This window comes from Punica granatum, chromosome 1, assembly GCF_007655135.1.
Source record: "Punica granatum isolate Tunisia-2019 chromosome 1, ASM765513v2, whole genome shotgun sequence".
Classification (NCBI taxonomy): Eukaryota; Viridiplantae; Streptophyta; class Magnoliopsida; order Myrtales; family Lythraceae; genus Punica; species Punica granatum.
The window spans coordinates 47,148,203-47,173,051 of record NC_045127.1 but is presented as its reverse complement, the minus strand read 5'-3'; the positions used below and the strand labels follow the sequence as shown (position 1 = coordinate 47,173,051).

The following is a 24,849-nucleotide window of genomic DNA, read 5'->3' as shown; positions in this document are numbered from 1 at the left end:
ATAATACAGAATGTTCTTCTTTTGTCAATTGTTCTTGCTCCCAGCATCGACATATTTTCGATTTAATATGGTATCAGAGCCTAGGTTATGCGTATGCATGCCTACACGCGTGTGCGCACCCATACCACGCCAGGCCTAGTATGTCGAGTGTAGCCAAAGTGTGCGCCTCATGTTAGTCCCCCCTCGCCCGAGCATAGAAGAAGAGCCCGGCTCGAGGTCAATTGTTAAGGGCGGTTGTTTAAGGGCATGTGACAACGTGTAGGCAGAATTAGACCACACACGTTGCACGTGAGAGCGGGTGTTGAGGAGTAAAATGGGATAAATCCCATATCGAAAAAGAAAAGGAAAATCTATGGGTTAATATATGACTTGGGTACTAGCACTTATCAACTTGAGCTTTTAAGTGGAAATGGGCCCAAGCCCATAAAAGCCCAATGTAAATTTATCAATGGCGGGAAGCTATGGATGCGGAACTGTCTGCACTTGAGCGGAATGGAACTTGGGTAGTCACTGATCTACCACCTGGAAAGCAAGCAATCGGATGCAAATGGGTATACAAAGTCAAGCGGAAAGCTGATGGATCGATCGAGCGATACAAAGCTCGGTTAGTCGCGAAGGGCTATACACAAATTGAAGGACTGGATTTTGATGAAACCTTTGCTCCAGTAGCAAAGTTGGTGAGTGTTCGTGTGCTCCTTACTGTTGCTCTTTATAAAAACTGGGAATTATTTCAACTGGATGTGAATAACGCATTTCTACATGGAGATCTTGAGGAAGAAGTGTATATGAAATTACCTCAATGACTTACATTTGTCGGTTCTAATAGAGTATGTCGCCTCCAGAGATCGTTGTATGAATTGTGACAAGCCTCTCGTAATTGGTTTGCGAAGTTATCTGTTGCATTGAAGTCTTATGGTTTTACCTAATCTTCTACTGATTACTCATTGTTCACTTTCAACAAGGCTGGGATTATATTAGTCGTCCTTGTTTATGTTGACGACTTGATCTTAATTGGGAATGATCTTGCTCATTGTGCAAAGTTCAAGAAGTATTTGGATGACTGTTTTAGCATCAAGGATTTGGGCAAACTCAGATACTTCCTTGGGATTGAAGTGGCTAGACAACCTGACTGTTTGTTTCTCTGTCAAAGGAAATACACCCTCGATATTTTACAGGAAACCGGGATGCTTGGAGCTCGACCAGCAGCCTTTCCAATGTAGCATCATTTACGGCTCAACTCAGAATCGGGGGACGACTTGCCGGATGTGTCTCGTTACCGTCGTCTTGTAGGACGACTGATTTACCTCACTATCACACGACCCAAGCTGAGTTACCCGGTTCATATTCTTTCCCAATTTATGCAAAGACCGAAACAAGAACATTGGGAAGCAGCTCTTTGGATTCTCCGTTATCTAAAATAAAGTCCAGGGAATGGCATCTTACGTAGGAGGCCATCTTCCTTGTCCATTACTGCATATTGTGATTCTGACTGGGCAGCTTGCCCAATGACCAGAAGATCTCTTACAGGTTACTTTATCATGCTTGGCGGATAAAGTACTGGGGCTCGTTCTTCTGCAGAGGCGGAATATCGTTCCATGGCATCAACTACTGCAGAGCTGTTGTGGCTATGATCTTTACTTGCTTCAATTGATGTGCCCATTGCATCAGCTATGACACTGTACTGCGACAACATGGCTGCACTGCATATAGCTGCGAATCCAGTTTTTCATGAGCGGACTAAACACATAGAGATCGACTGTCACTTTGTCAAGGAACATGTTCAAGCAAAGTCAATTATTACACGTCATGTTCCTTCAAAGTTTCAACTTGCAGACATTTTCACGAAGGCCCTCGATCGTGACCAATTCCAGTTTTTACTTGGCAAGTTGGGCATTACTAGCATCCATGCTCCAACTTGAGGGGCAGTGATGGAATATCTAGATTACTTAGGAAAGATTTTGATGTGATTCTGATGATTTTATCTTTCCTTGTTATCTTCATTTTAGAATATGCTATTTCATCTTTTGTCTTTGGGGTTTCCTTCTCTGTAAATCGTAGGAGATGTATTTAGGTCATGGTTTGTACACTACAGAAGCTTGAGTGAATAATACAGAAAGTTCTTCTTCTGTCAATTGTTCTTGCTCCCAGCATCGACATGTTGTTGATTTAATACTATCTACTCTCCCACCCTCTTTTTAAATAGCGAATCGGTGCATTAGACTCTCCCACCTTCTTGAAACAATTCTTTATTTCTCCATGTTCACCTCGACCAACAACTGGTAGCAAAAATAATTAGACTAATTTTGGAGAGGGTCTCCATGACAAATAGAGGAAGGATGGGTGACATTATCTTCTCCCAAACCTCCCAAGCCAAATTATTGACACCGACAGCAGTGGAAAAGTGAGCCGCTGTCAAAGTGAGGAATCACCAATATCTATGCCCAAATTTTACTGGTTGCTCATTGAAAATGTCAATTTTTCCTTTTTGATAAGTTTTCTAATTAAACGTCAGGATCTCTATATATCTATACAAACAATCAATTCTGGGATAATTTACACTTTCGACAAGTTAATAATATAAAAATTCGAGATCTTTTTTTTTATTTTTTATAACAAAATCGAAATTTAAAACAAGTTGCTAGTGGTTATCACGTTATTCTTACACACTAAAGGTCCCTAGTTTCATGATGGAGTAGAATTTCATCGTGAATTTAGGATATCCTTCTTCTCGATTACTATCGGGGTCCACTATGAAATACAGTTAGAAAGTAGTGATCGACGCTAACGATTTCAGGATGGCATACTGTAATTGTACCTGTTCTCTGATATTTTTTCTATTATCATTTGTAATTTGCTCGGCGGATAAACTGTTTGTTTCCGCTCTTATAATTTTCGATTTGGCATTTTCTCCTTGTATCCATTTTTGCTATGGATTAATGAATGGTCCACTTAACCGTTATAGGAAAAAAAAAATTGAAAATTGCACTCGTAGATTAGGGAGAGAAAATAACTCATAATCATTTATCCAAGATAGTGGTAGGTCATAACTAATATCTATATATACGGAGACCGGGACCAAGATACTTGCAGTTGTAGCTAACTGCTATTAAGACATTGTTCTGGTCCAAATCCTAGACTGACCAGAATGTTATTATTCCTAAGAAAGCCAAATATACTAACGTGAATTCCTATGTCTACTTATAAAGAGCCAGGTCATCAGACAATCTCGGAGTCGGGATTGCGATGAGCGGCAATTTCTTCTTCAGTACAATCCCGAATTGCTCGGAGAGATCCAACTTCTCCCCTTTGGGCAGCTCCCAATTAAATGAATGTAGGAGAGTCGTGAGGGAGTACATCACCATCCTCTCGGCCATCGCCATTCCCGCGCACATCCTCCTCCCAGATCCGAATGGAAGGTAACTGAAGTCATTCCCACTGTAGTCCACTCCGCCATTCACAAACCTATCGGGGTCAAACTCGGTGGGGTTCTCCCATAGGGTTGGGTCCCGGTGGATGGCCCACACGTTGACGAATACACGGGAGCCCTTAGGGACTCTGAACCCGCCAAGAAGAGAGTCCTCGCTCGGGCAGTGTGGGACCAGCAGCGGGGCAGGCGGGTGCAGGCGGAGGGACTCTTTCATGACGGCTTGGAGGTAGGGGAGCTTACTGATGTGGGACTCTTCCACGATGCTGTCCTTTCCTATTACATCGTCGAGCTCTTGTTGGGCTTTTCGGAGGATGTGTGGCTTGTTCAACATCTCGGCCATGATGAATTCGACCGTGTTAGAGGAAGTTTCAGTTCCATTCACAATCATGTTCTGCATCATGAAAAAGAAAGGACTATTATGCTAGAAACGTAATATCGAACGGGAGAGATTGGCAAAAGCCCTTGTTTAAATAAATGACTTAAGCATTAAATATATCCTTTTGGTTCGTGAAAACATAGAATTAAGTTGAGATGATACGCACGATGAGCAAAGCTTTGATCCCAACCAAAGTGAGAGGAGTCTTGGCGTCTTCCTCATCTTTCAGCTCCAGCAAGAACTGCAAGAAGTCCTTTTCCGATTCCCCCCCTTCCGTGCCGGCCCCAGTGCCATCCCTATCGATCCTCAACCGCTGACTTATCACCTCATCAAAAATCCGATCAAATTGCCCAGCCAGAACCTTCACACGCTTCTGTATCCCTTGTAAGTCGAACCGGACTAAGCCCGGGTAGAAGTCGGATATGTTCGGCCTCGCCACTAGCGCAGTTAGCTCTGCCACCGTATTCTTCAATTCTGCGCCCAGTCTGGCCCGCTCATCTCCCTTAACAGTACCGCCCCACAGCATGCTAGTGATCACGTTGTACACCGTAAGGAACAGCTGCTCCCCTACGTTCACAGGCAACCCAGAGTGCTGGCGCAAGTACCAGACAGTCTCACGGACCTCCCTTCTGCGCAGCCTGTAGACGGAGTCGAGGGTAGGCCTGCTGAGCATCTTGAGGACGCAGACCCTCCTCAGCATCCTCCATTTTGGCCCGTACGGGGCTGACACGATGTCTGATCCCCCATAGGTAAGGATCACGGCCGCCACATGCACGTCACGGTTCGCAAATGTTGCGTCCTGGTCCTTGAGAACTTCACGGGCACCTGATGGGGATGAGATGACAATTGCCACCTTGCTCCCGAGCATGAGCTTCAGTATGGGGCCATAGGTTCGGGCCAGGCATGCGAAGTGCGTGTGCAGCTCCGGTTTCAGGAACGGGAGGTATCCAACCAGCGGGAGCCCCACCGGGCCCGGTGGGCTTCCTTTCTGGTATTTAAAGAAGTAAATCCATGCGCACCAAATCAAACCAAAGAGTGCCGAGAGCTTTAGGAATAGAAGCGGGAGTTCGTCATCGTTTGGAAGGCTCATGTTTCGACCAAACATTGCCGAGAGTGCATCAAAAAAGAGGAGTTGGATTGGGAGGTGAAGAGAGACTTAAGGGAGTAAACTCGAAGTATATATCAGTCTGGGATGATTTCGGGATCACTATATAAGATCAAGTATATATTGTTAGTCATTCACCCAAAAAAAAAGTATATTTTTTGTTAGTCAAAAACTGAATGAATAGAAAAAGGGTAAAACACGTTTCTATTCTTTTATTCTGTTCATGATAATAATAGGTAAAAATGAAGTCATGGTTATCTATTCTCCCATGCACCATTGTTTTCACATTAATATTTCTGGAGATAACATTTTTGGAAAATATATTTCATTTTGTTATGTTTAGTAGCAAATAAAAGAACTAATTATTAATTTTGCATTCAACAACCGCTGAAAGCATCAAGGCAGGAGCTCCATGGTAGTGCCAGCCGCGGTGCCACGGCAACATCCCCGCAGCTCCGTCCAGGCATCAGTGACAGTCACGAGGCTTCTAAGAATTTTGAGATAAGATCATTTAAAAATTTATTCAGATCAGTTCATCCTTCCCCTCCCCCAGCTCGTACTTTCAAGTTAACTCGTTTATCTCCGTTCCATGTGAGTCCTAATTCCTTCTGCATGCATAAAGCTTGCTTACATTTGAAAAGGAGTAACTAAGCTTGACATACGGTATTAGTGAGGGATCCTCAAGGTTAAGCTTAGAGAAAAATGTTTAGCGATAAATGGAAAGACTTTTCGGATGACACAAATAGTTTAGATTGAATAGTTAACCAAGACAGTTGTGCCTTGTGAGACAGAGTCACTTTCGACAAGTACATATTCGAGGGAATCTAATAACTTTGAAATCGCTTCCGTTAGGGTGGTCAACTCGGCCTGACAAAAGATTCCAAATTGATGTTTATGTAGATCACATGGGTTACTAAAGTCTACCGCTTTGCTTAGCATCTAATCGAGTTCCATTAATCTAGGAATTTTACAATTAATATACTCACATGAAACCAAAAGAGGGTTCAATTAATTAAATCTTAATTACCCTATGAGAGGAGCATCATATGCAACCCAAGAAAGAGGACAAACGGCTATAAACTCTGGCCAGAAAGTTAGGGCATACCGAGAGAGCAAAAACAAAGGAGGAGGCACCAGCGTGCAAAATCCGAGGCTAATTGCCTTTCACATGGAGAGGCCATTTTATTAATATTTGCATTAATTATTTCCCCATAATTTATTTTATTAATTAGCTCCCTCTCATGGACTTGGCTTCGAGATAAATAATTGTTTATGAGGAGAGATAATGATGGGTTTTTATTTGTTTAAGCAATACAAAACTTTTGATTAATTTGTATAATATATTAGCAAAGTCACCCCCAACTAACGGTGCAAAAATTAGCTGTTATGAAATTCCTTGTTTTCCATCAATTTGTAGGCGTTGTTGGGACATTCATATTTTTTTTTGGGCCAAGCAAGGGTAGATTTCGAAGACTTTAATTGGTTTGAATAGTCGTCGTATGGATCACTATGATCTACTCGGCGTATTAAGTTAATTATATTTAGAGCTCTCTTTCATGGGAAAAGCTTTAGACTTCTATACTTTGATCTCATAATTTCGTATGGATTGCTATTTATGATTTATTATATGATGGTAGGTCTTGAATTTCCTCTCTATAATGTGAACGGATACGAACACTTGTCCTTTTCGATTAACTTTTTTCCCATGGCATTTGTTTACCCTAATCATGTATTACACATGTATCGCTGTCCCATTATCTTGGCATACACACATTTATATAATATTTTAAAATTAAGTCAATAATGCTAATTGACTATATACACACACCCAGAGATCTATATGCACATGGTAGAATTATATCTGGAGTCTTCATTTTAGGATTCTGTCTTAAACCATGAAAAACTTGTAGTAAGGTGCCGACTCCAGTTCAATAGATTAACAAATTATATGACTAAGTTATTTTGGCTTATTATCAAAATATTATTCAGAGATTCATTTCACTTGATAAAACCATGATGATTTTACAAGTCCGTGGGATCTTCTCCTTCTCTTTTTAATTTTTTTTTTGGGGGAAATATGGGTTAAAAAAAAAGAGGGTGCATAAGAAGAGCAAACGCGAATTTGAGAAGGAAATTTGCGGAGCTAGCGTTGCTTGGACTTATACTTGATCATTATATAAGATCAAGTATATATTGTTAGTCATTCACCCAAAAAAAAAAATTTATTGCACCATATAGCTTAAAATTGACAGATTTTTTTTATATCTATTCCAACGTCATTTTTTTTTTGACATATAGCTTAAGGTAAAAATGAAGTCATCGATATGGATTCTCCCATGCACCATTGATTTCACATAAATATTACTGGAGATAAAATTTTAAAAAATATATTTCATTTTGTTATGCTTAGTAGCAAATAAAGAACTAATTAATAATTTTGCATCCAACAAGCGCTCAAAGCATCAAGGCAGGAGCTCCATGGTGACGCCAGCCGCAGTGCCACGGCAACATCCCCGCAGCTTCGTCCAGGCATCAGTGACAGTCACGAGGCTTCTAGCGACGACCGCAGGAGTTTCAGGCGGTCAATGCGGCTTTTGAAAACTACTTAGAACATACAGAAGTAAAAAAAAAATTTACTTTGCCGAAAATTCTGACTTTTCTATTTTCAATTTCAACAAATGACTTTTCCGCGCACATGGCAGCCTAAAGTCACTAGTCAGTGCACATCAAGAATGAATTTTCTCCCTCGGTTTCCTTGTCAACTCGGTCAGTCCATTTCATTGTAATTAGACGTAGGAAACGGCATGGAAGGTTTCGGAATTAGACGCTGAAAACACTACCCTCTTTCAATTTGCTTATGCAAGACACGACTTTCAAGCATCTTATCGTGATTTGGACAGCACAGATTACCTTAGCAGGAAGGACAAACACTCTCTAGTCTCGGGCGGCTCTGCATTATCAATCTTTTATAATGTTTAATAATTGAACAAAACATCCTTTTCAGTGAAGGATCAAACTCCACGCGTTTCTCGGAAGCAACGAGATATTACAGGAGGTTCCCTTCTTCTGCAATCGGGTAGGTCCAAGCATAGAAAAGTAGAAGTAGCAAAAAAGAATCTTTTGCGAACAACCGTCGGAAAAAGACTATCACTTTTGCGAACAACCGCCGGAAAAAACATCGGTGAAACAATCCCACATTACATTCAGCCATTGGCAGGGTTGTAACTAGAGTTACAGTCGGACACCGTTTTCATTTATTGGCTAGCTTAAAATTGAAACTCTCTTCAGGCGGATGAACAGCTAGCGTTGTCAAACTGACCAAAAAAGAATCGGCAGAAATTTACTTATCCGCTGAACTGACTTGCTGCCTCGCTCTTCGAGCACAATCCGCAAAGTTTCTTACCAAATGGGTGCATTTCAGGGGGTCCTTGGAATGCTCCTTGTAGCACTCTAAGCAGGCATTGTTTTCGGCCAAACATGGCATAGGCTTCTGATAAGGAAGCTTGAACTCCTTATCTCGGAGATCCTTCGCTCTCTGAGTAACCTCCTGAACAATGTTCTCTTCCTGCTTCTGCAGCTTCTCGACAACACTTTTACTCTCTTTTAGAAGAGACTGAATTGCTTCTAACTCTGCAGCCGAAGATAATGCAGGAGCAGCTGGGAAGAACAGGGGAGGCTGGACTGGCCACCCAGCAGGAGGTCTCTTGAACGCTTCTGAATCATCAGATACTGGCTTCTGATCAACCTTAGCTGGGGGCCTTTGAGGCTCTTTCGGTACCTTTTGCTTGATTTTCCTCGGTTTTTTCTTCAACTTCTCGCCCTTGTCAAGAAGCCGATCAACAAGGTCGTTGCTGATCTGAACTGTAAAGTCACCCATGACACGGCTAGACCGACACAAGATACCTATAAAAAATCACAGAACTTAACAGCGCTGAATAAGAAATGAAGTTTCCACGTTGCTCTGAAAAGCATTAACGGCTTAGGCATAAACAAAATTTCAACACAAGTTACTGCTTAGGCAATATTCCGAGTCAAATGTTCGATGAAATCACAACTATCTGGAGCAAATATGCAAGTAATTTCATTTCAATTCATTTCCTATGGGTGGCGGTCACGGTCAGCAGGAACCTACTTCCAATCCAACGCGGATAGGCACTAAGATTAAGTGATTGCGTTCTCTTGCAGAATGAAATTGCTTCCTTTCTGCAATCCCGCAGTGTAACATGAAACCATGTAATTTGTATCCACTGAGACCCTGCAACACGAGCATCTCATACAAGAGACAGCAGAATGATCAGAAAACTTCCTCACTGCTCTCAAACCCTCCATGAAGATACCAACCTCTCCAAATGCGAAACCAAAAAGCGTAATTCAGATCAACATGATTGAAGCAGTCAATGGGACGAGCATTGAGCTCACCGTAGATCATAGAAGAAGCTACCGCGCTAACAGGATATACAAGCAATGCTGAATCTCAACAAATGGAAAAGATGAAGCAACAAACAATCCAATCGCCGGCTATGCAAGAATTCTACGAATTACAAAACCCTAAGACGAAAATGCTCACCTGTTTCACTTCAGCTGGGAAGCGACACGAAAACTACGGCGGGCCGAAGGAGGTACGCCGCAGATCGGTGATCCCCGAGAAGGAGAAGAGACGGAAGTAGTCTGATGCTCGAAATCGGCAGCCACGGAGCTTCAAACTTGGAGTGAGCAACAGAGAGAAACTTCAGGAGATGAGAAGTGAGAGAGGAGAGCGCCGGCAAGGAAACTGGACTGGGCCTCGAGGATGTCTGGGCCAGGCCCATGAAAAATTGGCCCTCTCGCAATCCGTCCGGTTCACTTCAGCCCAAAACAGATATCCATGCAAAATATAAATTTGGAACCCAACAAAAATTTCAGGGAGATCAGAAACCGGAATTTGTCCCACGAAGGCCGGCTGCAACCAAAAGCAGTGATCGTCCCAATTCGCGAATAGGATCGGTATTGTGAGGAGAGGACTGATCGTATCTATGTTAAATCGTTCTTCTTCCCGTGAAACCGATCGGATGGGGAATAATCAATCGATCATAGTTCTGACATTGATCAAGCCAGGACCGGCCCACTTAATATGGAGCGGGGAGTTTGAGCCAATTGCATGACAGAAAATCTTGCCTTGCAACTTATGAATCAAACCCATCATAAGTGTTTTGTAGGCTGTTAGCCCATATGATAAATTTTGGGCCTTAGCCCATTACAACTATGTCTAATGACGCACATGCTATGTGTAACACCCTCTCCGATACACGTGACTTACCGTTCAAATAAAATTATGCCGTAATCCCCGTGCACAGCGATGGACGTAGGATTCAGATCAAGGGGGTGAGGTCCTTGGGAAGGCGAACAGGAATGTGCATTTTCTTAATTTTGGGAGGCATAAAATGGTAATTCCATATAAAAATGTGAAGATCAATATATAAAATTTCCTTAGATCGACACTGAATTTTTTTTTTGTTACAAAGGAGGTCAATGAGCCTAGTGCATTGAAATAAAAATCCTAAATATCTAATAAAGGGGCACGGGTAGTCCCACTGGATGTCGAATCTAAGACCTCTTGGTCACCAGGCGAGAGGTGCATTACTGTGTTATTCCCTCTCTTGATAGCGACACTGAAATTTTATACAAGACAACTGCCTCCTCAACCTCTCTCGGTCCATTCCTGCATGTATAGATCCCCAACAAATATATGGACAGGGGAGCGTGTGATCATGATCCAATGCTATGACCACATGTTGTGGCACATCCACTAATATCTCGAATTACAGCTTGTACTAAGGAATCCCAATAAGATGTTCAAATGTCCATTTATTTCGAATGTGATGACTCCGACTGATACGCAAATAAGTCTTCTTTAGTCCATTTGATGACCTTATAGAAATTAGATGGTGATCTGACCATTATAGATATATGTAATAGTTTTCATTAATCCGATCAAATTTGTCATCAAAACAGGGAATGTATTTATTCACATATATTTGTGTCTTAGAATAGTTGGAACATCACATCCAAAAGAGATGCCCACTCTACATATGATTAGGGTTTCCCTTTTCCCCCGGTGTCGACATTAATTTATAACATATGTCATCCACACTTTCTTTTCTTCTTGAATATAATAAAGCATCCCCTTCACACAAAAAGCTTCTCAAAGTTCTTCTTATTCTTCTTCTTCTTCTTTTTTTTTTCTTTCAATGATCCAGGTTTAATCCTAGAGACCCGATGGAATCCCAACCTTCCATTGGACTGGGTGCATACCACGCACGACAACAGTACGCATACGGGGTGACCTCCAAAGGATTTTTGCAGCAGGGCCGGGGGCGCAATCAACCTTGCAACTTCATATGTTATGCAAGAGAGGACAAGAATGACTGATCAACCACCCGTGCGAATTTTTTTTGAAAGTTGATTCTTTTATTTTTTTTGTATTTGTTTAGTTATATAATAATTTATTTATTGAGGTGAAGGGAGCTTTGAATAAGAACATGCTGAAAGTAACGGGACAGCTTAAATATATTGGGGCGCATGCTGAAGATGACACAGTGTGAGTTCAGATTAAATGAGTCAACATTCCACTAATGACTCAAACAAGCTAAGGTAAGGTTAGTACAGTATATCTGTATTGCAAGTCCTCTATGGGACCAGATCAAAGAAATAATATCACCAAGGTCTTAGAATCTTTTCTGGTCTCTTATAATGGGTTTTATCCCATCTCATTGCCCCCAATTTTTAGGTTTAATTTGTACTTTTCGAGAATTATCGAGAGAGGTTTTAATTAAGAACACCTTTTTCCTCGTTAATAAAATTTAATTGAGATTATTAATATTACTAATCCTTAATGTTGACATCATACATGATTTTTTATTGAGGCGTGTATGATTCCAACATTAAGGTTAATAATTATTAGCATAATTTATACAACAAGTTTATGACATCGGCAAGTCATCGGCAAGTCATCAGCAAGTGGCGCGCCCTTCACATTTCTGCTAGAAATATTTTATTAGTATACTGTATATTAAATTGGTCACATTATTCTAGTCAATGAATGACATCAAACTAAAAATCGTCCATCAAAAACAGGTCTCCTGTGGTGGTACAAGTCATCAACTCGGGATCAAGAAATTTTGAGTTTGATCTTTAACTGTAAGATTTATATATATGTCTCTTATTACATCCTTATACTAAACTCATGAACTTATATTATGGCAAAAGAAAAATCGTTCATCAAATCCGGAGCTTTATTATGTGAATCCAAATCATTTAATTAGGAGAATCACAATTATTCCTTATTTTCTAGAAATTATATATATACATATTGCAAGAATTGCGTACAACAGTACTCAAGCCGAGCATAAAAACTAGTGTAGAAGTCAATATTCTAATCATGCCACAATGATTATGTGAGTTGTATATATCGATATATGCACATGTGAAGCTCCCCCGAGTACGTATGTAGATTGGCTATAAATTATCGATGTATACTCCCCATTCACTTTCAGTATCTTTCAATAAAGTCCAAAATGATGAAACTTCGGAATTCCATGTCATTTCATTATTATCAACATCAAGATCAAATCAAATCAAAATTTTCTTTTGAATTTTGCGCCTAATAAGAAATTTCATCGGGCTCTGGCTTCCGCTGCATGAGAAAAGTACTTTTCGCGTTTCATCTAATACAGACAAAGAACTTATGCCGTCTAAGTCATCTAGGAATTAACAGACAAAAAATGGAAAATGAAAGATAAAAATATAATCATCCAGGGATAGAATTGTATGCCTAGCTATTTTAATTACTTCGAAAAATCGCATGTCAGATACTTTTCAATTATCCGATCTTGTCAAGCATTTAAAGATTTAGAAAAACATAATCTCAACCTTTTATTATTTGTACTAAGAAAAGGTGAACAGAAAAGAGTACGTCGATGACTATATTTAATCTTTGTATATATAATTAATATATTCCTAATTAACTAGCTAAATCTAAATGACAAATGATGCATGATCAGCGAACTAATGATTCCCTGGTTGTTGGGTTTAGTGGTGGCGTTTTTGTACTAGTAAGTGCTCCCGAAACGTTATTATTGGAACGTGAAGCCACTAGAACGTACCAAAAGATAATATTGTGGACATATATTGAGCTTTAGATGGAGATTATGGTAAAGATATACCAATTATTTTTCTTAAAGTGCAAATTCTTAATTGTGGACTGTATAAAATACATAGTTAGCATAAGCCCCCTAAATGATGAAAAAGGCGAGGATCGATCGATAGAGTTCATATAATATTGAGTAACTTTACATTTGAAAATTAGTAATTAATATATATAAAGAGAGAGCTCATTTTCACGAAAAGTTCCATAAGCTTCTTAATTAATTATTACATAACGAAGAAGTAGATAGCTAGCCAACTAGTGTGGTACCCCCTAGGGTTTTGAGAGCAATCAAGAGCAAAATAGAACACCCTATTTATAATGGCACACATCTTCCCGTGCAAGACATGTGGCGTGGTCTCTTTGTTTCATATATAATTCAGACGCGAAAACTATGCATTTGGTTGTTTAAATTTGGATGTTTTTCTATTTTAATTCTTTTTCTTATTTTTTTTCGGTTACAAGGAAGAAACATAGGCCTAGTACGTTGAAATAGAAATCATAAATATCTAATAAAAGGGCACGGATAGTCCCGCTGGGTATCGAACCTAAGACCTCTTTGTCACCAGACAAGAGGTGCACCACTGTACTATTCCCTCTCTTGATATTCTTTTTCTTATTTTTGTATTGTTTAAATTATATACTTTTGAATACCTTTCTATTTCAATCCTTTTCCTTTTTCTTAGTTCATTTTCATCAAATACCTTTGATTACTTTTCTATTTTTATCTTTTTATCAAATTTTTATTAGAGAAGATTTTAACTTTGATTTTCAACCTTTTAAAGTAATTTTTATCATAATTATTTTTTATTCAACTTTTCTTAATATTAAATATTATGTTTCTTATACTTCTACCCATCAAATTCTCACAAAAATATCCACATGACATTTTTGCAAATTAAAAAGATTATTATATTAATTTAAAAACAAAACAAAATATATCAAAGTAATAAACAAAAAACCATGAACCTATTCCAGAGAATGAATAGGAGCAAGCCTTTAGGCAGCAGGCAATCTTGACAGTTTGCATTGGGAGATCGGTACTTAAATTTGCGAGTAAAACAATGTAAAAATCTTGGCAAGAGCAATAGATTTTGTAAGCGCTCGCCCCTACTCATTCTCTTGAGTAGCTTCATGTTTTTGTTTTATTTTTGAAATTAAAATAGTACTTTTCTTATAATTTAAATGCCATGCCGGCATTTTTATGGGAATTTGAGAGTAGAAGTATAAGAAGCAAAGTGTTTAATGTTAAGAAAAAATTCAACTAAAAAAAGAATTATGAGAAAAGAACAACTTTAAAAGGTTGAGAACCAAAGTTAAAATATCCTCTAATAAAAAATTTGATAAAAGGACGAAAATAAATAAGTAATAAAAAATATTATGGTTATTACGTCAAATATCTCATGGTATCACTTGTTTTCCAAATCTATCACATGGTTTAAAAATTAACTAGAAAGACACATGGTTTACATCTGGTTTCAAATCTATCTCGGTGTTAATTTTTCCATCAACATTTAATGGTGTTACTGACATGGAACGTAGCATTCATGCCATTGTGGCCCTTTGCCCTGAGATATATTTGAGAAAAAATTAAAATCATGGGATAGATTTGAGAAAAAAATTAAAATCATGGGATAGGTTTAGAGTCCACTTAAAACCATGAGATAGATTTGAAAAAAAATTAAATCATATGATAGGTTTGGAGTCCAATTAAAACCATGGGATAAATTTAAAAAGTCAAAATCATAGGATGGGCTTGGAGCCCACTTACATTTCATTGACGGACAAATGAACGGCGTGATAGATTTGAAAAAAGATGTAAATCATAGGCTTTTTTAGGTAATTTTTAAAGTATTAGATAGATTTGAGAAATCGATGATATCATGAGATATGTGACGTAATAACCTTATATTGAATGAAAATGGACCAAGAAAAATGAAAAGGATCATAACAGAAATGTATTCAAAGATATAAGATCTAAATGATAAAAAAAATATAAAAAGGACTAAAATAAAAAAAAATTAATCTAAAGGACCAAATGTAAAATTTTCTATTCTCAGAAAAATATCGGACATCGTGTTAACTTGGTTAATTTTTTCGAAACCTTTTTGTCCTTTTGGTAATTACGTTGGTTTCAAGAGGGGGAAAAAGTCACGGCTTGATTTGCACTATACACAATTGCGGTTTTAGAGACCATATATTTAACTACCTAAAGAAATTAACTTAAAACGAATTTAAAAATTGTAAAAAAAGTAGAAAATAAATAATAAATAAATAAAAATGCACGTCATAAACTTCATATCCCCGTCCCACGAGCTTTCGAAACTATTTTTCAAATCTACGAAAAATAAGTTTCATTAAAAAAGCCTATGTAGAATTAGTTGTTTAATCTTAAAAAAGATCTTCTGACGAATGAGATTACTTATTTTTTTGGATCGATATTGATGATATTGTTGACTCTATATATGTCAACGATGTTTGGCTACTTTTTATATTTTGGCCTTGAGATTTCTTAAAACATTAATCATGCTCTAGATATAGGAGATTTGAAATTTTTTATGAATTTTTTATCTATTAAACAATGATTTAAGATACAATAATGTAAGTAATTTAGTAATTTTTATAATAATAATAATAATAATAATAATAATAAAATATAGGAGTTTACAAATGGTAAAATCTGTTCCAAGTTAAGAAAGAAAAGGATGCATTTGAGAGAGTAATTAGGGGATCTAATCATATTTATTGGAGCCATAAATATGGAATTAGGTGTAATTTTATACAACAAATAACAAATGGAGTGTATTAGTTAAATTGGGGGTGGAAATAGCTCCAGACAAGATTAAATATGTTCAAGATGTTGAGCCCTACCAATAAAGTGTTGGTTGAGTAGTAAGCAGCTCTTTCCCCATAAGGAAAAGAACATAAGTTCGATTCCTGGGAATCGCACTTGTTGGGAGAAAAAATAACATTTAATATTCGATCTCTCGGAATTGCGTGAGCAATGTTTCCCACAATTTTTTTTCCATCGAAAAAGAAAAACGTTGAGCCCTAAGACTTTAAATTAGACGCTAAAAGTATGGTGTCTCTCCCCTAAGCCTAAACTCATTTTTAGTTTCTCAAGGTATACAATTGTCAACTAAATCACCAAATTAGTAGCAAAAGAATATGAGCTTGACAACAAATCACATTTATAGTGGCGTAGTGGTGCACGTCCTTACCTAGTAACATAGAAGTCTCGATACCTAGTAGAACAAACCGTGCCCCTTTATTAGTTATTTAGAATTTTTCTTTTATTGTACTAAGTTTTGTGCTTCCTTTGTAATCGAAAAAAATAATATACTTGTATCAGGCCAAGAAAATGAGTTGCTAAAACCTTTGGGCATGATATACATATTTCAAAATTTTTATCTATTGAATTAGTTTTTTTTTTCTTATAAGTAATCTATTAAATTAGTTGGTGATAATTGGAGGATAGACGTACTTTCCCACTTAAGTCATACTTTCCCACTTTAGTTTGAGCACACTTAGCGAATGCTTACGCACTACAATTGCCTCTTAGGTATAGCATATGGCCGTACTATAGCGGCACTTCTTAAAATCTTTGCCCAATGCGGATGGATATTTGCAATTTCCTCTCAAGCGATATACTGCATGGTACACAAATTTTGTTCCATAATCCATATAGTTAGTCTATATATACACTACACGTATATCATCATCTCATTATCTTAATTTGAAGAAAACCTTAGTCCATTTCGTCAACTATTTTTATAGAATTTTGTGACAAACTAATATTTTCTGAAGTAACTTGTGAATTATGATCAATCCTGATATATTGGTTTGAAGTTATTTAATTAGAAAATTAATTGACACAAACCATTCACAACAATAAAGTGACTTCTAAAACTAAGAATGGAATTACACCAGAACAACCAAAATCTGGCCTTCTTAATTTTTAGCTAAAAAAATACAAAAATATCAAATTTAAAAATTTTCCCTTTATTTTTTCATTGCATATACATTATTTAATTACAGAGGGGTTCAGTTAAGCAGAAACCCAACATTTATCTTTATGTGCATATATATCCCTATGTATTACATAAGACATTACAATGTCGGGAGAAAAGGGAAAAGAAAAGTATTAAGTTACATATTTGAATTAAAAGCATCACACTTGAATAATGCTTTTGGGTGTTGTGTCACTGTTTTGTGGTGTTGAAAAGAACCGATGTGATAACCCAGCAAGGCTTCCCATTCACCCTCCAAGAATATTTTATAGCTAACTAATATAACCTAAAGCTGAAGCAGACATCAAACCTTTTTTTTTTTTCCTTCGTAACATCTGCTTCCGTGATCACTAGCTTACGCTTCGTATGTTCAGTTCGTGATTCATATCTGCGACGATTGAGACCACTGGTTTATACACGACATACATGCAGTATTTCACCTGAAAATTGTATATGCCCGACCGTAGCTACCAAACCAAAGGAACTTGTCTGTACAGGATGAACATGCATGCGTACTCGACAAGAGGACTTGCAATTCTCACTTGGTTCGATAGGGCCGATGCTTGCTACTGCTTACTGCCCATCTCTAAGGTCGATGGTTCCACTGTTTTCACTTCCATGTCGCCGAAGCAATCCAAACCAAAATCGTGAACCCCGAAATCTTCGCAATCCAACAGCCACGAGCCATTCTCTTCCCAACTAGATGGAAATGCTATGTCATTACTAAGAAAATCATTCATCAAGTCACCTGGTACTTGGCTGTTCCATGAAATATCAACCGTTGGATTAGTATCCTCCAACCACAAGCTGTCCAACAAGAACTCATCGCCACCACAGACACTGCTGTCCAGCAAGACGTGAGTCGACTCATCTGTGCTCGAGCAGTTCTCGGTGGGTGATCTGGATGAGTTATGATCTGATTCAGTATTCACGAGACCACTGGTTTGGCTTTTATCGCAAGATTGATTATCTGCCAATGAATTGTTCTTCTGATCGGTCAGTGATGACGAAGATTGATCTTCCTCATGAGGTTTGCTGATCTGCTCGTGAGTGACCGGATCGATACCCATCTTTATAAGCTTCTTCTTAATATGTGTATTCCAGTGATTCTTTATCTCATTGTCAGTTCTACCGGGCAACCTCGCTGCAATCTTGGACCACCTGACAAGCAACAACAAAATATTATTCTAGTGGTTGAGACTTCGATGGTCAAATACTCAAATGATGACTCTCATAATATATACATATGTACATATTTATATTTTTGGATATTATGAAGTTTGATATTCGATATAGATATCTTGCGGTTGAAGTTATGTGGAGCATCTGAGTATGAAAATGTTTTATTTATAGGCTAGAATGGATCATATGATGTTCACCCAGAAAAGGAGTCATGTTATGTCTTGCAAAATAAATAAATGATACATACACTTTCGTGAAGACATCTCTTAATAGAAGTATATGTATCTTTCTTTATAAGACACAAAATGCTCCGCAAAATGGGAGACGAAAAGTTGCGTTAATCTTTCATATGCAGTAAACGGATAATTTCTTTGAAGAAAATGGAAGACGAAATTTCCGAGATAATGATAACATGGAAATCGGTCGTTCTGACAAAGCCAAATCACATCTACATGCGGAAATCAAGAACTGTCCCAAATATCCATTAGTTCAACAGGTTTTCAGTTTCCTCCTTCATCATCTTCATGCCCGATTACTCCCATGTTATTTGACCTTGGAAAGATTCACCCGCTTATACTTTGTATGATATATGAACTGATAGGAACGGGGAGAAGACATGTAACAAATTGATCAATCACTGCACCTGTTGCCCAGACGAGCGTGGAGATCGATCACGAGCTGCTCTTCAGCATCAGTTAGGAGGCCCCTCTTGAGGTCGGGGCGGAGGTAGTTTGTCCAGCGGAGGCGGCAGCTCTTCCCGCAGCGGCGGAGGCCGGCGAGCTTGGGGACGGCACGCCAGCAGCAGTGGCCATTGGTAAGGATGAAGTTGATGAGCTTCTTGTCTTCCTCGGCGGTCCACGGCCCTTTCTTCACCCCGAGTTTGTCGCAACAAGGTTGCCTACCCATCGCTATGTCCTGGCTATAATTAAAAGCTCTTCCCACCAAACTATGTATGATTCTTTCTAGTAAGTCTTTTCTTGGTCTTCACCAAAACACTCTGATTAGGTCTCTCGAGGACTACTTGCAAAGACTCGAAAGCCCCACACCCCACCCACCTATATATAATGTCCCGTCAAGCTTTCTCATGTTTTTCACATATATACGCGCGCGCGCGCATATATATATATATATATTATATATTATATAATTACCATATTATTATAATCCAAATCTAATTGCACAATTAACCTGACGATATTGTCACAGTTCCCTGAAATATATATATATTTATATTTTTTTTTCTTATGGTACGATCCAAAAACAACATATAACGTGCGTCGATAAAATTGAACCTTGTCTTGCTTAAACAATCTCACTCGGCTTTTGGTTTCCGATCGATGTACTCCTATCCTAATAATTAAATCCTTATTCATCCATTATGATTTTTCATCATGTAAAATTCTCACTTGGACCTACACAGACTTGAGTTCATCTGCAACCTAAAAACTCAAGGTGATAAGTGTTGGTACCTAAACCTCATATAAACTTATGGTTATTCTTTCATTTTTTCTATGTGGGATTATAATCTCAACACCCGCCCTCACGTGCAACGTGTGGTCTATTTCTGCCTACACGTTATCATGTGCCCTTAAACATCCGCCCTCAACAATTGACCTCGAGCCAGGCTCTTCTTCCTTGCTCAGGCAAGGGGGACTAACACGAGGCGCACTTTGGCTGCATCCGACATATTGGGCCTGGCGTGGTGTGGGCGAGTACATGCGCATGGGCGTGCATACGCATAACCTAGCTTTGATACCATATTAAATTTCTACTGGGCTTATACGTGTTCGGGACCATTTCCACTTAAAAGCTGAAACTGATAAGTGTTATTACCCAAATCCCATATAAACTTATGGTTATTATTTCATTTTTTTCGATGTGGAATTATAATCTCAACAATCATTAATAATATTACACCCATATGGCATAAATTAGTGAGGGACTTCGATGAGGTTCCTACGTACCACGTCCAACCGAGACAAGGTTCAAGGCTAGCTCATAATTAAGAGCATAAACCACTCATTCTCCCAAGAGGTGCCTTTTCAAACAAAATCCAATAGACCTAACTCAAAGCAGATAATACTCTTGACAGATAATTTTGTCATTAGCGTTGTCTATGCGAACGAAGTTATATGTGACCTCCTTCAACAAGAGGAGCCTTTTAAGGAAAATCTGATAGTTTTAACCAAAAGCAAACAATAACTCTTGAATAGACTCGCTATGAGCGAATTCTATACTCACAAGAATTCTATACTCACAAATCTCTTCAAACCTTACATTGAATTGTTTTAGAAAACTGTAACCGGTGGTGCGTATCGAACCGATGGATATATTTTTTGAATCGGGCTTACTTCCAAGGTTTTCCATAATTGTACATAGGACTCAAGGGTGGATCAAATCAGATGGTGGAGGAGAGGGGTTGCGGAGATTCCTGGAGGGGTCCAGGGAGGTGGGGTAATTTGGAAAATGACATTGGAGCTAATAGCTTGGGAGGACACAAAGGAATGGTGAAAGTGAATGATGGGAAAGCACCAATGAGATGGTGACATGTAAGCAAGAACTATACCCAAAAAAATTCCTATTTTTTTTCCTTCCCAGTTTTCTACACAATCCTTAAATGCACTATTACTCAACCATTCCATCATCCATTTCGTCATCACCAAGTTTACGTGACCGTATCCCCCTGCAATTTTGTTCCGTGTTCTAGCTTAGGTATTTTCCTCTCTCCTTAATTTACATTTCTTAAAAAAACTCAGCGGTCCATATATACACAATATGTGCGTAAATATATATATATATATATATTATAATAATGTATATGTATATATTATATCTTGTGTTTAATTTATAAATGAGTTTGAAATTAATCACATATAATTTTGATCACTGTTAATCTCACATCAGGGGAAAAAAAAAGATTAGAATCTCTCTCTCAGTATAGAAGGTTATTGAACTCTTCAATATTATGATGTAACTCGAAATTTTGAATTAAAGATGACTCCAACCACTTTTATGCCTGGTTAAAATTTTACAATCATCAATGTATTAGATTAAGACAAGTAATTAGCCCGTGTCCTGGGAAAAATTAGAAGTAATTTACTAACCATTTATGTATGTCGTATATATGTGTCTTAATATTTAATTTCAAGTAAAATCAGCATCTCCAAATATCTTCTAAGACTCCTACCAAATAAGAAATGTCATGAAGACATGTAACTTCACTTCAGACAATTCTTTTTCTTTTGTCTAGTTCTTTTCGACCAATTTAAGGTACATCTACATAATACATTGTTCCTTGCGATGAGGTGAACTGTCATCCAACCTCTCCTTCAAAATCCATAGTTCTACAATCAAAGACCTTTGACAGATATATAGCCGGCCGGCTGCTCTTAAGTTGCATATGGCATGGTTATCATCTGCTACAAATAAATTTTAGCTCAAGTACGTCATTGTAAGGAGACCATTAAAGAATAAAATTATAATGGAGGTTCTATAAGTTTACCATTTTTGTCGATCGAGTCTTACAAGTTTAACTTTAATTAAACCAGTCCTAAAACATTTAATCCGTTATATACTTCTACTTCAAATTATTACTAGATATTAACTGGTGATGGACATGAACAGTGATGTCGTCAAATAGAGCTAGAACAAGGATCTTTACGATTTTTACTTTTAGTTCCAAGTTAAGAGTGAGTATTATTATGCTAAACTCCTTTCGGTTATTATTGGTTTTGTTTTGTTATATATATATATATATATATATATCTGTATCTATATTAGCATATATCCAAGTAATGTGCGAATGGCAAGGAAAAGTCTCCATTTTAGTATTTTACCAAAGAAAAATAATATATTAAAAATCATCCAAATATCTTATTTTTAGAAAATATAAATTATTAGGTTAAGTGAGATTCAGTATAATAGAATCACTTCACATCAGCCTTAGCACCACAAATTCTCGAGTCATGATTCCACACATTTCATTTTTTTTCTAAGTTCATGAACCACTTTTATATTGAACAAAACGAGTTGACATATCCTAGTAAAACGGGAGGCTTGTTTATTATCTACAGACTAATGTTTTCCTCGGACGTGGAATATAATAATTCTGAAAGTTCGTCTCAGAAATTTAGTGGAATGAGAGAAAAATGTGTATGTAACATTTTCAACACATGCAGTACGGTATATCGTCTGTGTTACTTAATAATTAAGTATATACCGAAAATAACTTGTGATATAACATCACAGGATACGTTTGAAAGTGGCAACAAAACAAATACACCAGATTTTTCATCCGTTTGGTATCTCTACGACGATGTGTCGAGTATGAACTGATGTGGAAGGTAACATAGAGCAGCGAAATCTTATCAAAAAGCGCGATCGCGCAAGTTATGAAAAGATTATCAATCAGTGTATCTTATTAAAAGATATTATCTAAAAAATACTTATTATTATTAAATAATTAAAAATAGTATAAACGTATGTTATTTTTTCACGCAAGCTATGAAAAGATTATCAATCATAGTATCTTATTAAAAAATATTGTCTAAAAATACTTATTATTATTGAATAATTAAAAATAGTATAAACGCCTATTATTTTTATAGTAAATAAATAAATGAATGAATAAGATTCATACTCTTTAAATGATTCCGTCGTAGTGCGGATACTCCTCTAATACAAAATAATAAACACATTAAATATAAATCTATAATTATCTACCAAAAAAAATATAAATCTCTAATTCCCAAATGGCAAGAGTCTTGTACTTCAGGTATGACATGATGGTCTTCAAGACATACGGTCTTAATATCAAGCTTTGCGTGCCCAACCATGTACTACGTAATAGTATACCATCCCATGACAACTTTCCATTGACTAGCTGGTCCATGTATATACGAGGTTAGCATGACCATTGCGTAAAACAAAGAGAACAAAGCTTGTTTAAAAGTTTCAGCAGTTCGTGGATACGAAACGTTAGCCCTTTCCAGTGTTACGATTCACCTGGTGGCTTAGAATTGAGAAGATATCTATTCGATACAGAAAACTATTGTATGGAAATCACGTGGAAGACCAAATTCGTCTGCCCGACAGTTGTCACGCCCAGGAGGCGGCCACGTCAAAGCTTGACTCAAGCGAGAACCACTAGATACTGTGAATTTTCTTGAAAGAGTTGGTCATTTCATGAAATATATAAATTTCAATGGAGAGATTGGTGGGCAGCTTGATAAATCCAACTTGTTGGGTCTTTGACTTGGGGATCAACCGTCGGCGTCGTCTTCGGGTGGGCACTGCACATATTTTAAAATGTGGGACCCCACCCCGCTTAATTTCTGTCTGCATTTACTTGCTCATCTTCACACTTCATTAGGTGGCCACCACAAAAACAAAATCTCCTCGGAAACTTGTTTATCTCATACTACTCTCATCATCATCACCACCAGTATCTTTCATCGAATTGTATAATTTAAACATATTCTTAGAAAATCATAGACGCGATAAGTTTAATTAATTAAGCTTTCGAAAAGCAGGATGAGTGCAGATAGGTGAGCTCAAAATATTAGTCATTAACCAGCTAGCTAGTGCGATGCATTTCAATCGATTGTTTACGTATTTGGAATAATAGACAAGAACCGCAGTGGTATGCATATAGTATAAATGTTATATGGAAATGATCGATCCTCGCATTGTAACATGTGCTTTTGACAATTAAGATTGTAAAATTTCCGATGGACTTAGAAGCGAGTAGGCTCATCTCCAACCTAAAATCTTGACTCTCAACGCCCGTCTTCACATGGTAGCATATGTTTTGGACACTTTTCTACACGTGCCACATGATTTCAATCATCCACCCTCCAAAACTAACTATGTACTAGCTTGATTTTCACTTCCATGTTCGGGACTTATAACCAAGGTGAGCTTTTTCTTCCACACTCGAGCGAGATGAGAAGGGAAGATAATTGAATGAGGCAGATTTTCTCTTTCGCACTCGAACTAAACTGATAATTTAGTTTCATATTTGAGTCTAACTAATATGAGGTGTATTTTCATTGGTTCGAAATTAGATCTGGCATGATGAATCCATACAAACACATAATACTATGTAAAATTTTCATTTTCAGTCTATAAATAATTGGGATCTCGAAAGTTCAAGCTATGGATCGACTGGAATACTAACTCCCACCATCTCCTCTTATATGACAAAATATATATGGTTTTGACGCTCCCTTCCACGTGACACGTGGATTTCAACAAAACCATTATTTGAAATATAAGTCGACCACTATTATTAAACAAACATCAATTTCAAACGTTAAATTATTTAAATGGGACCAAATTTAGCAACTTGACAAGCCAAATCAAATACTGGCTTGTCCTTTTGCCATCTGGGCAAGCAAATAAGTATGTGGACAGAGCTAGCTAGCAATTCAAAGATCACGTCACCTTTGTTTTTTACATTTCTCAAATTTGTGCTCCATTTGATCATAACAAGTGTATGTTGTACATATCTATTGAATAAGCGTATTTGTGTATATATAAGTAGTATATATTATATATGTGTATGTG

The 24,849-nt window shown here is 37.6% G+C and overlaps 3 protein-coding genes across 4 annotated transcripts; all 3 read right to left on the bottom strand.

Annotated features, from left to right (window-relative positions):
• Positions 1-2,993: 2,993 nt before the first annotated feature.
• Positions 2,994-5,010, bottom strand: LOC116192383 (flavonoid 3'-monooxygenase CYP75B137-like). Its single transcript, XM_031520924.1, has 2 exons — positions 3,970-5,010; positions 2,994-3,818 (listed from the first exon to the last, which is right to left on the bottom strand). The coding sequence occupies exons 1-2, from the start codon at positions 4,906-4,908 to the stop codon at positions 3,195-3,197; spliced, it is 1,563 nt and encodes a 520-aa protein (XP_031376784.1). The 5' UTR covers positions 4,909-5,010; the 3' UTR covers positions 2,994-3,194.
• Positions 5,011-8,026: 3,016 nt separating this feature from the next.
• LOC116192041 lies at positions 8,027-9,634 on the bottom strand. Of its 2 annotated transcripts, XM_031520439.1 has the most exons (3): positions 9,476-9,634; positions 9,041-9,163; positions 8,027-8,811 (listed from the first exon to the last, which is right to left on the bottom strand). In XM_031520439.1, exon 3 carries the CDS (start codon positions 8,783-8,785, stop codon positions 8,249-8,251), a length of 537 nt encoding a protein of 178 aa, XP_031376299.1. In that variant the 5' UTR covers positions 8,786-8,811; positions 9,041-9,163; positions 9,476-9,634; the 3' UTR covers positions 8,027-8,248. The 2 variants fall into 2 exon arrangements, with proteins under 2 accessions (XP_031376299.1, XP_031376298.1); XM_031520438.1 differs by lacking the exon at positions 9,041-9,163 and having other exon boundaries at positions 9,476-9,631.
• Positions 9,635-17,071: 7,437 nt separating this feature from the next.
• Positions 17,072-19,344, bottom strand: LOC116192039 (protein ODORANT1). Its single transcript, XM_031520437.1, has 2 exons — positions 18,926-19,344; positions 17,072-18,261 (listed from the first exon to the last, which is right to left on the bottom strand). The coding sequence occupies exons 1-2, from the start codon at positions 19,186-19,188 to the stop codon at positions 17,667-17,669; spliced, it is 858 nt and encodes a 285-aa protein (XP_031376297.1). The 5' UTR covers positions 19,189-19,344; the 3' UTR covers positions 17,072-17,666.
• Positions 19,345-24,849: the final 5,505 nt, after the last annotated feature.